The sequence below is a fragment of the Xiphophorus couchianus genome, chromosome 13 (genome assembly GCF_001444195.1).
Source record: "Xiphophorus couchianus chromosome 13, X_couchianus-1.0, whole genome shotgun sequence".
Taxonomy (NCBI): domain Eukaryota; kingdom Metazoa; phylum Chordata; class Actinopteri; order Cyprinodontiformes; family Poeciliidae; genus Xiphophorus; species Xiphophorus couchianus.
In genome coordinates, this window is record NC_040240.1 from 30220476 (window position 1) to 30232589 (window position 12114).

General features: G+C 42.7%; 1 protein-coding gene across 2 annotated transcripts in view; it reads right to left on the reverse strand.

Annotated features, from left to right (window-relative positions):
• The window catches only part of col9a1c (collagen, type IX, alpha 1c), a 34633-nt gene extending 26150 nt beyond the window's left edge, over positions 1 to 8483 (reverse strand). For both annotated transcript variants that reach the window (XM_028036130.1, XM_028036129.1), the window contains exons 1-3: positions 8287 to 8483; positions 2962 to 3047; positions 410 to 481 (exon numbers count right to left, since the gene is read on the reverse strand). In XM_028036130.1, coding sequence (XP_027891931.1) covers positions 410 to 481; positions 2962 to 3047; positions 8287 to 8315 — 187 coding nt within the window. In that variant the 5' untranslated portion in view covers positions 8316 to 8483. The remainder of the gene's footprint in view (positions 1 to 409; positions 482 to 2961; positions 3048 to 8286) is intronic.
• Positions 8484 to 12114: the final 3631 nt, after the last annotated feature.

Consider the following 12114-nt stretch of genomic DNA (forward strand, 5'->3'; position numbering starts at 1 on the left):
AGGAGAAGGGGGCCGGGGAGGGAAGGGGTATGTCAGGAATTTGAGATGTCTTTGCTGCCGGAGAGAGCGAAGATGCTATCTCCGCGTTTGCGTTATTTTTGGTTTTCAGTTCAAAAGTGGAGATGGTGTGTAAGAAACGGCTTATGTTTCCTGTTATATCCAGAAAGCGTGGCCATACTAAGCTCCTTAATGAAACCACCAAGCAATTGCATACAGATGTTTTGGAAAAGTCATTACTGCTGCAGTGAGCAGTTGCAGGCTTGCTGAGCTGTTCACAAAGATTCTGTAAAACTCAAGTGGAAAGTTTAGATTCCCTTGAATGCAACCCAGCCATCCATCGCTCAGTGATTAAATTACCTGCTTTTTCTGTGCCTACTGCATTCCTTCTTGTTTTTTCTTCTTTTTTTACCTGGAAGGTCATCTTGTCCGTTTCTTATCGGTGGGCAGACGGTGTCGCCGTCCAGTCGGCTCAGGTCTAATTCTGACGGCACAAACAGGAAGACAGTGAGGACATTGGTCTTGTTCATAAATGAATTTGACAAATATCACATTTGATTCCAGGAGACAGCTAAATGAAAGGCAAAGTCTTTCATGTCAAAGGGGATTCCCATCAAAATGCACTGGTTTGCAATTTTAATGCAAGGCTCTGTTACAGAACTTTAAAAAAATCTTTTTTTTTCCTTTTTGGGTGTTTTTCACTAACAAATCTGGAAAATTTCACAAAAGCATACTGAATAAAAAAAAAGACGACTGATTCTGCTTCCGTGGATGTACAAGTTGAACAGGAAGCAAGCTGGTATTAGCAAACAGAAGCCACTTTTTCAACATTTCAGTAGACATACTGAAGTATTATGGCTCCTTTTGAGTTGCAACGGCTTCAAATTTACGTGAGACCAAAGTTTGAGTCCAATCATTCCCAAGCTGTGGGTAAAGCTATAGATGGGGAAGGTGAAGCAAACAAGATCACAAGAATCATCTTAAGAACTTGAATCTGTTAATATTCCTGTTTGGCTTTTCCATCTGGTTGGGTTTCCAAGCCTTTTCTCCACTTATAAATCAAGAAAATGTAGTACTCTGTTTGTGTCACCTATTTGCTATCACAGTTTGTTGCTTGTATCCTGTCCTCAAACTATGCTAACTACTGATCAGTGGGATTTCTGCCTTACCTGCCTTCTCTGGAGTTGAGTGAAATGATGATAATGGTAGATGCTATAATGGTGAAGCTAACTGGTGAGACTGGGTTCATTATGTCTGCCTAGCATTGACTTTAAAAGAAAAGCAAGAATCATTAAAACTTTCCTGATTGAATATGCCCTCATGCTTATAATCAGCCGTTTTTTATTGATGTTATAATTGTTGCATATTTTGTTTGTTGCTATGGTTTCCTGGTTGTGTTTTTTTCCTCTTTCTGTATAGGAACAGACTTTTGGGATGTTGACTCCATCCTGTCTCTCCTCTAGTCCTATCTCTGTCTTTCTCTTTAAACCTTTTCCTGTGTTTCTCCTTTTCTTTTCTCACTTCTTTTTCCTCTTAGTGTCAATTACAAATTAAGTAAACCCAAAGCATGTTCTAATAATGTTTCACATACAGTATATCACGTTGAGTAAAACACTCTGCTTGTGAAAATAAATCTGTTGGGCCTCACATTGAGGTCAACAATTCCGAGTGCGACACTGTCAACAAGAAAATGTAATAATAATACAAATAATAATGATAATAATAATAATTAAAGCTGCAAGCAGCCTCAAACCAGGCGCGGCGGCATGAGTGGGCATTGGGGGACATTGCCCGCCCACAGAGTCAGCTGTGCCCCCCTGGACTGGAAGCTGTTTATTGTTTTTACCTTACAATGGCCAACTCTGTTATTCCTATGTCAATCTGATACAGTAAGGGCTTCTGGGATGCAGGTAATGTTAGCTAAATGATGACTAGCTAATATCAATACGGCACCTTAAGCTTGTTAACAAGTAGCCTGTTGGCTACTGATGTTGTCTATGTTCAGCTACGTTGATTCATTTTGCCCCCCCCCAAACAAAATAAGTCGATGCCTCCCCCGTTAAACTCATCTGGAGCCGGGGCTGACTCAAACGGCCCTCGCAGCTCAGCGCCGCTACGGCCTTACGCGACCGTGAGGCCACCGTCAACGCTCTCGCTCACTTCCTGCACCCGTTCACTAGGCGATACATATCAATGTGTTCTGATGTGCTCCTGGATGATGCACAAATAATCTGGTGCAGATTGGCTTTTTTTTTTTTTTGAATGAAGGCCTGGTGGGGGGAGTGGGGGTATAACCCGAGGACGGGAGCAGCCAGAGGGGCTCATCAAGTCAGCACTCTGAGTCAGCTCGTTAACAACTATCAGCATGAAAACAACACATCTGGAAGCTCTTCCTACGTCCCACACAAACTGCTGAGAAACGAGATAAACCGGTGAAGCGGTATTTATAATCCCATATTTACCACCGCAAAACACTTAAAACTGACTGAGCATGTTAGCCTCAAGTTGTTAAAAGTTACTGCCTGCCGCGACATTATGCGCAGAGAACCAGTCATTAGCGCAATGAGGTGGAGATGAACCGCGGCTGGGACTGCACATGCGTTGGCGTGTGCGCGTGTTTTGTGTGCGTGCCGGAATAATGAGGCGGATTCCGCAATGCATTGCCGCACGTGGCGCTCTAGTCGCGTCCATGTTGGATTTGTCAGGCCTCGAAACGAGAGCAGAGAAAGGGAATGCTGTGATTATCAGAGTGGAGGATTAATCTGATTTAATGCTGTGACACAGAGCAGCACACTGTCTGCTATTTCTGGCCCTTGTGTTCTTGAATAATGAGATAGAACTAGCAGTGCTGCTCTGCGCGGATGCTGGTTTTACCTTTCCCTGTTGGGTTTTTGCTCACAGAGACTCTGGAGTTTGCATGACGTGCACTTCAGGAGGATTTTCAGAGAAGGAGGCTGTACTCACGTCCAAGAGCTGGTGCAGCAAGGTGGGAAAGAAGAGCCACACACAGGAGGGAGTGTGTCGACACTGATGGATGGCATTGTTGCTTTCTGTTGAGGAACGGTAGTGAAAATCAGTATTCGGTCATGTGTCTCACTCTGTTTGACATTTTCCCTTTTATCTAAATCGATAAAACTCCGCAGGAATGTCACGCAGCACTTAGCCAGTGACCTTGGTACTCAGTCTTGGCACGTAAAAGGAAGAATTCCTACCATTGCTTAAACTGTGCTGCCTTTGACTCCAGGAAATGGAAAGAAATCAAACAAATGTTATTGAAACATTAAATGTCACATGAAGATATCATTTTTTAAAATGGGTTAACTAAGCGTTATGAAAATAAGCCTAGCTAAAGATTTGGACAAGAAACAAAGAGCAAACTGCATTTTTAACAGGTTAGTTATAAAATGAAAGGCATGCCAGTTATTTGTATAATTTGAACTAAAATAAACTTGGATGTATTGATCACCCGTTTCTGTAGTTGTGTTTTTCTTTCACTCCTTTCTTTCTTTAACCTAACAACATTACCTTAACTTCAGCTAGCAAAGATGCTAGCTTTCTCTAAGCCAGCGTCAGTACTTTAGCCATCCTTGCTAGCTTAAGAAATGACGGAACGTAAACAAACTCACAATGAAAGAATCATCGACAAGATTATTGCTCCTAAAAAGTAAGCTAGCGTTAGCTGCTAGAGATGTTTGTGTTGTACAACTGAAACTCAAAATGGAGACAGCACAAATATCATCAGTAGTTAGTAATAATACAATAACACAATTTCAAGCATTACACCACTTAGATTAAAAAATATATTGCTCTAACAGCTTGTCTGTGAGGAAAATACATTATATTTAGGCCACCATGCATCTCATGTTAATGTTTTGAGTATTTAGAAAGCAGAACAGTTAGAACTCCTGCTTTTTGAAGAAAAAGTACAAAAATATGAAAGAGACATGGAAATGACACTCTCCTGTGTCAGGGCCAGCATATTAAGGGAAACATGGCCGCACAATGACTTTTGCGGTCAAGATAGCGAGGAAGACTTTTACAGCAGCAGTACTTCAGAAAACCACAAGGATTTATATGGCATTTTGATGGGGAGCAATGAAGACGGCACAAATACTGTTGTGAAGACCCAAAGAGGGCTCTACTACATGTGACAGCCACTACAGTTAGATCAACCAAATTTGGTATGCTCTGAGTCATTTCTTGACTTTTCAAGAAAGTCAAAAACTTCCTCATGATCTGTCTTGTGGCAGATCAACACAGGATCTGTCCAGCGAGTTTTATTTATTAATTATTTATTTTTATTTAAACATAAATGGTTAAACAAAGGGTTTACCTGGTCCTTTGTTTAACCAGGTAAACCCCGTTGAGATCTAGATCTCATTTTCAAGAGGGACCTGGGCAGAAGTCTGCAATACACAGCAACCTGGTTACAAAATAAAAATGGAGGATGCTGTGGTCTGCCTTATTTTGCTTGGCCGGCTACATCATTCACTCAAACAGCAAAGCATTTTAGCCTGCACATTGGCCAGCCGTTAAGGACTTTGACCAGCTTGCTTGGCGGCTCAAGGTAACAGTGGCAAGTCAATTTCAGTCCATGACGTCTCGGTCCTTTCATGTTTTGTTAAAGAAATCATTCTGTCCAATACAGTTGTTGTTCTTGAATTCCACGGGTTAAAAATCTAACCTAAACATTTCAAATGTTAAAGGGTTAACACTGACTTTTCTTACTTTAACCAATCACTTACATAAGCAACAATATTGTACTTCATCGTTTAAGTTGAAAATAGTTTGAGACAAGTAAGTCGATATATAGGTAAGAGTGAATGGGGGCAAAAAACAGGAATAGTCACATGGCTTTCCTGTGTAATTTTTCTTGGCAATAAACATATGTTTGTGTAGCATTCGATCATCACTCTGACACCGTCTTCCTTTAGCTTCCTTTCAGCCTTTCTGTCTTGATTTTTGACAGCTCTCTGCATTCATCCGAACCCATCATCAGGAAGGCCGACTTTAATAGCGACACTCCTTTCCAAAGGCTGAAATTGCAGCTTGTCAGTGTGAGAAATAGAAGAAGTAGGGAGGTGTTGTAGTGGGTGCAGCCTATCTCCACAGTATGAAACATTAGCTTCATGTTTGCTTGAGGAAAAGAAGAGATGTGAACCGTGTGTGAGTTAAGTGTCATCAGAATGACTAAAGGGTAAGTCACTGGGGTCTCTTCAGAGGTGGAGTTGTTTTGCTGTACACCTTAAAAGAACATCTTCAGAAACCCAGTGGGAGGGCTGTCTGCCTTCAATCCCAATCTTTCTTCAAAGCAGAATATATATAAGTAAGAGTCTGGTAATTTGGGTCCTCAAGGGCCAGTGTTGTACATGTTTAAGATATTTCCTTGCTTGAATCCAGCCAATTTAAATAAATTGGTCGTTAGCAGGCTACTGCCGAGCCAGGGGAACAGGCTGAGGAAATGATTTAGTTATTTCAATGAGGTGTGATGTAACAAGAACACATCTTAAGCTTGCAAGACTGTCCAGCTTCTTATATGGACCCGTCTCCTATGCTCTCAAAAATGTATAGTTCAGCAAGAATATGCTTAAGTTTTGCTACAGGTAAAGCATAACAATACATTTTATCTTATTGTTTACATATCTTACTTAATGTAATTAAGTTTTAACAAATTTATTTTACTTAATTGCCATATGATAACCACTAAAGAGCTTGATTCTTGAATCTGGCAGAGTTTTATTGGTATTCAACTTTTGAAATGTCTAATGGCCTCAAAGTACAAACAGTAATAAATCAGGTATAGCAGGTACAGCTTTGTCACATTATTTTTTAAATGTGACAAAGCTGGCCCATTTACTGTATCGGTTGTTTATTATCAGGCATTTCCATGTAAATCCTATTTTTTGCAGGTCAAAAATCTAATTACCGTAATTGTGGCATTTATTTGATACTAAGAGTTTTTGGTGTGGGAATTTGGAATTCAAATAAACTGAAAAGAAAATCTAGTTGACCAAAAGGTTATCTTGAATATATTTGCTGATCAGTTGCACATATTGACATACATACATACATATCTACCCTAACCCCTTGAATAATGACTGGGTTTCCATCTACCATAAAATTGCGCAAATTAGAATTACGAAAATAAATTTACTAAATGGAAATGCACCCGTTTTGAAAACCCCCCCAAAAAACACCTTTTTCAATGAAACGTTTTTGCACGTGGATGAGATGGTTTTTCGGCCATGTCAAAATTGGTATATATGACAAAACTGAAGTGGAAACACTTTTTTGTATCACACAAGTCACATGATCACCAATCGGATGTTAGTACTGGTGGTGGAAAATACAAAGACGGAAGTTGATGTTGATGATGCGGCATGGTTTTCCAATGACAACATGTGAACAAACTTATTTACATGTGATTGTGTGGCATTTGTTGTTTAATGGAATCACCACACTTGTGACATTGTGTTTTTTCAAGATTGGAATACTGACAAAGTATTACGCACATTTGTAATAGAAGCGCAGCTATTGTTAGTTAGCTACATTTCTTTGGTGGAGGTTTTCCAATAACTCTACAAAACAAGTTATCCGGGGAACTTGGAACATTGATTTTCAGCCAACATTCATCCAGAACATTGGATGAACCTATTAGGTGTGGATGTGGTGACTTCAAGATTAACACCAGAGGTGCCAAGACTATAAGTAGAGATATCAGGACCTCTTTGTAGCGGCAAGCATTGGTTACAGGACCAGGTCTTCAACTATGGGGTCCAGCAACCTGTGTACACACCATCAACAGGAGGGACTGTACCTGACACATCATCCCAACTGCCTTTATAGTGACCCAAAAACGTTGGAACGCTCCGTTCAGATTGGGGGTCAATCTCTGCCAACAGCAGAGGAGTTTAAGTATCTTAATTATCTTGGTGTCTTTCTCTCAAATGATGGTTGGATGAAACAGTAGACGGATCGAGTCTGCAGTAGTGGGTGCTACTTTAGTCTATTGTGGTGATGAAAGACCTGAACCAGAAAGTGAAGTTTTTGTTTGACCTTCTGACCCTCACCTATGGCTTTATGGGATGGGATTGTTACAAGAAGCTGACCTGACCTTTGTCAATGAGCTTTAAGATGAGGTGAGAAGCTCTGTAGTCTAATGGGAGCAGCTGCTCCACCTCCTCATCTAGACGTCTCCAACGGGAGGCACCCAGGAGGCCTTCCTCAATAACAGGCAATCCCAAAGGAGACCCAGAAATTGCTGTGGGGACTTAATGTCCCTACTGTTGTCAGTTCGACAATCCAGATTGAGCAGGAAAGTGTTACTGTTATGAAGGATGTCAAGGTTTCTGTCTCAGACTTGTTGCCCTATGACACGGTCTTAAAGAAGCAGAAACAAGTAGACCTCCATGGAACCAAGATTCACCATCTCATCCCAGGTCAGCATGACACTGGATCATCACTAAAGTCTCCAAGAAACCTATTTGTAATCAATTATCAGCATCTTCCAGAGATTTACTTCTGTTTGGATTATTAGCAAAATTGAAGTTTGTTTCTCTTTCATGATTTGTCCCTTTTTTTACTGTACAACTGCTGTGGAGAGCAATAATGTTGTACATTTGGCCATAGCTGGCCTGTCATCCTTAAAAAAGACAGGAAATAGAATCATGCTACAGTTGTCATCTGGTTGTTTAATTGAACTATTCAGACTTAAGATACTATAGAGAGATGCTTTTTAAAAAAATCATTTTATTAATTCATACAGCTAACTGCATTAATGGAGAACAGAAAGAATTTGCAAAAACTCTTGTGTAAGCACTGTTTACAGATTCTATAAAACAGTTTATCATTAGTGAGGTCTTTGCTTGATTTGTGGAAGTGTCTTGTCTCACCTTATCAAGAGAAATTAGTTACACCTCTACTGCCTAACATTTACCCTTTACATAATTTCCTGGCATTACTGAAAGTGTGAGGTACTTTCCATCTTACTGACACCAACTCTGGGATGCCCCTTTGTTGCTCCTTCAAGTTTGAGAACAACCCAACCCTCCAGGCATAATTTCTGTCCAGCCTTAACCAATATTTAGAATTCCTTATGGAGTCAGACATGACACTGCTTAGCAATGATTACAATAAAAAGGTAAGGACAGATATTCTAAGATGTTAGCTGAATCTTTTTTTAGTTTTGGCAACAACAGAAGAGTAACTGTTGCTACCAGACAGTTTTGTAGAACCAGGAGTTGTTACTAGAAGAGATTGTGAGGGAGAAGTTCAGCATGAGATACTGACCTCTTCGAAGCAGAGCAGTGGAAGGCCATGCTTCCAATTTTCTGAAACAGGGATGGTCGGTCTTGGCACGGACGCTCTCTGGGATGTAAGGTGCGAGGAACTGAAGGAGCTGCGGATGTCAAAAAAAATAAAATCCCCCTCCCTGAAGCCGGTCCTACCTGCGCATGATGAGGACTGGCTGACAGAAGTGGTGCAGGGGATGTTCGAGCATTTTTAGAGGCCACATAAAAGTTTGTTCAGTGGTTTCCCATTGGCCAGGAGCTCTTTAGGAGGTGGCGACTTGGGTTTTATTACCAACACGTAAAAAAGTTGCAGAAGCCCCAAAGACTTTTTATAGGAGCACCATTAAGTTTCTCCTAATAACACATCCCCCACATGCATAATTATCTAGATAATCGTCCTCTCCGTAAGGAAGGAGTGGATTTCATAATCACGTATGCTGAGCAGTGAAGCAGAAGAATGTTAGCTGGTGGTGTTGACACAAGGAAAGCCTTATTATTATCTGAAGATGCCTAGAGGAGACGAGACACGCTGCTTCTGTACGCTGCAGGTCGTGTAATTGATCCTGCGGCGTTTGATCTGCTCTCTAGAAGATCTGAGAACGTGAAACGACGACCACAGGCAGACTTCTAGGAGGAACGTCACGTTCTAACGGAAAATGTTCTGTGAGATTCCTTAATGCTATGATATTTCTCAGGCATTTACAGCCATTCTGACAATTCTCGCAAGAAAATCTTCCGTGTTTTGTTTTTTCTTTCTTTTTAAAGATCTGTCAGTACTTCTACAGAAGCCGTGTTGAAGAGCAGGAACCGCATTCAGATGTTAATTTCTCTGAAGTTGTTTTTTGCTTGAAAGGGAGGGAAATGAATTCTCGTAGGAATCAAATGACATCAAAATCAACTGAGCCCTTGATGCTCATATTAATGCTGCAGTATGTAACTTTTATTAAAAAAACATGTTTTTTTTCAAGTATTTGTTGAAACTGTCACTATGTTGTGACAGTATGATGTGAGAAATATGATCTGTGAAAAATCAAGCTCCTCTGCCAACCAGTAATAAGTAGGAACAACCAATCAGAGCCAGGAGGTGGGTCACCCTTGCATAACCACCGCTCACAACCCCCATTCACTCCTTCCCCTTACTGTCTGCTACGCTACAGCGTATTCCCCATTGAAGAGTTTGCCAGAAATGTTAAGGCTAGTTAGTATGGCCACGGTTTTCCTGGATCGGGAAGTTGTTTTTCCACCATTTGCACATTTAGCAGTGTGTACACAAAGGTGATTGACAGCGCTAAGGCCCTCCTCCTGGCTTTGATTGGTTGATTTTGGACAGGAGAGGTGAATCTCTTCAAATGAAAATCAGGGAGGAGGTGGAGGAGATCCATCCTTTCACAGATTGTCTGTCTCCTACCATACTGTAAAAAAAAAAAAAAAAATATATATATATTTTAAAAAAATAAAAGTTTCATCCTGCAGTTTTAACCGGTGAATGTCAAAATGTATGCCTAAATCATGTTACAGAGTGAGAGTGGGCCGTTTGTAAAGGTACACCCCAACGGGAAAGCTGATACAGTCAGAGAGTGAGGGCTCATGTTTCTAACCCAGATAATTAAGAGCGCCTGCATCTCTCTCACTGAGACGGGGAGAAAACAGTTTGCGAATGTTCCTTCACGAGGCTTCCCCCATGACTCAAACCCTTGTGACCCACGGTCAACCCTCCAGGCGAAGTAAAAATGTGGAAATGTGAGTTATGGTCTTAAGGATAGTTGAAGGGGTACAGGAACCTGAAGAGAAATTTTTACTTTCAAACTGTGTTGGACTACGGAGCATATAAATGGCTTCAACGACAGCACAGCTTATGTTGTGTGGTGTACAACATACTGTAACAATGAATATGTTTGAGAAAGACATTCATAAATAATTACAACCATCCACCGGTGTACCTTCTTGACCATGCGAGGTCACAGTGGGGCTGGAGCCCATCTCCCCGCGGTCATGGTACTGATCGCACATGACGACAAACCACTAAATTTAGAACAGCGCGTAGCAGCCATTTTAGTTTCGGACAAACAAGAGCTGTAAGCCTGAGTAGTGAATGAGTAGTTATAATAAAAAAAAAAAACAAAGTTAACTAGATTATTTTTTCTTTGTTTCTCAGAGTTTGCCCAGATAACTCAGTACAGGTGAGTGCTACTCCCGGAGAACCCCCCACAGGGCTCCCCGAGGGACACGGTCGAACGCCTTCTCCAAGTCCACAAAACACATGTAGACTGGTTGGGCGAACTCCCATGCACCCTCCAGGACCCTGCCGAGGGTGTAGAGCTGGTCCAGTGTTCCACGACCAGGACGAAAACCACACTGCTCTTCCTGAATCCGAGGTTCGACTATCCGACTATCCATACTCCGGGAGTATGGGGTACCGGGCCCTTTGATACGGGCTGTCAGGTCCCTGTATGACCGGTGTCAGAGTCTGGTCCGCATTGCCGGCAGTAAGTCGGGCTCGTTTCCGGTGAGAGTTGGACTCCGCCAGGGCTGCCCTTTGTCACCGATTCTGTTCATCACTTTTATGGACAGAATTTCTAGGCGCAGCCAAGGTGTTGAGGGGATCCGATTTGGTGGCCTTAGGATCTCATCTCTGCTTTTCGCAGACGATGTGGTCCTTCTGGCTTCATCAGGTCATGATCTGCAGCTCTCGCTGGAGCGGTTCGCAGCCGAGTGTGAAGCGGCCGGGATGAGGATCAGTGCCTCCAAATCCGAGGCCATGGTCTTGAGCCGGAAAAGGGTAGGGTGCATTCTCCGGGTCAGGGGGGGTGTCCTGCCCCAAGTGGAGGAGTTTAAGTATCTCGGGATCTTGTTCACGAATGGGGGAAGAAGGGAGCTGGAGGTCGACAGGCGGATTGGCGCAGCGTCTGCTGTCAAGCGGGCGCTGTACCGGTCCGTCGTGGTGAAGAGAGAGCTGAGCCAAAAAGCGAAGCTCTCGATTTACCGGTCGATCTACGTTCCCACCCTCATCTATGGTCATGAGCTTTGGGTCATGACCGAAAGAACGAGATCGCGGATACAAGCGGCCGAAATGGGTTTTCTCCGTAGGGTGGCTGGGCTCTCCCTTAGAGATAGGGTGAGAAGCTCAGTCATCCGGGAGGGACTCAGAGTAGAGCCGCTGCTCCTTCACATCGAGAGGAGCCAGTTGAGGGGCATCTGGTCAGGATGCCTCCTGGACGCCTCCCTGGTGAGGTGTTCCGGGCACGTCCCACCGGGAGGAGGCCCCGGGGAAGACCCAGGACACGCTGGAGAGACTATGTCTCTCGGCTGGCCTGGGAACGCCTCGGGATTCCCCCGGAGGAGCTAGAAGAAGTGGCTGGGGAGAGGGAAGTCTGGGCCTCCCTTCTGAAGCTGCTACCCCCGCGACCCGACCTCGGATAAGCGGAAGAAGATGGATGGATGGATGGATGGAGGTGAGTGCTAGCTAACACGGTGTCCGTAGCCTAAAAAACAACAAAAAACTTTTACCTTTCAAACAACTCTACCTTCTTTCCGTTCACTTTGAGTGAGCACAACAGCTCATCCACAGGTCAAACCACCAGCCCACCGGGGAAAGTCCTAGTAAGACACCATACCAGTCCACTCCTGACCCAGACCCAAGAATCTCTTGCTGCTAGGCAACTCTTATAAAATGTTATTTATTTGAAAGGTAAGCATTGATTTATTTTTAAAGAATAAATGAGCACAATGAAGAAATAAAATTTTAAAAAGCAAACTTTGAAACCCAACAAAACTGAGTTTTGCATGAAGCAGCAGTGTAGGCTGCAGTGTCACTAATGGAACTGGG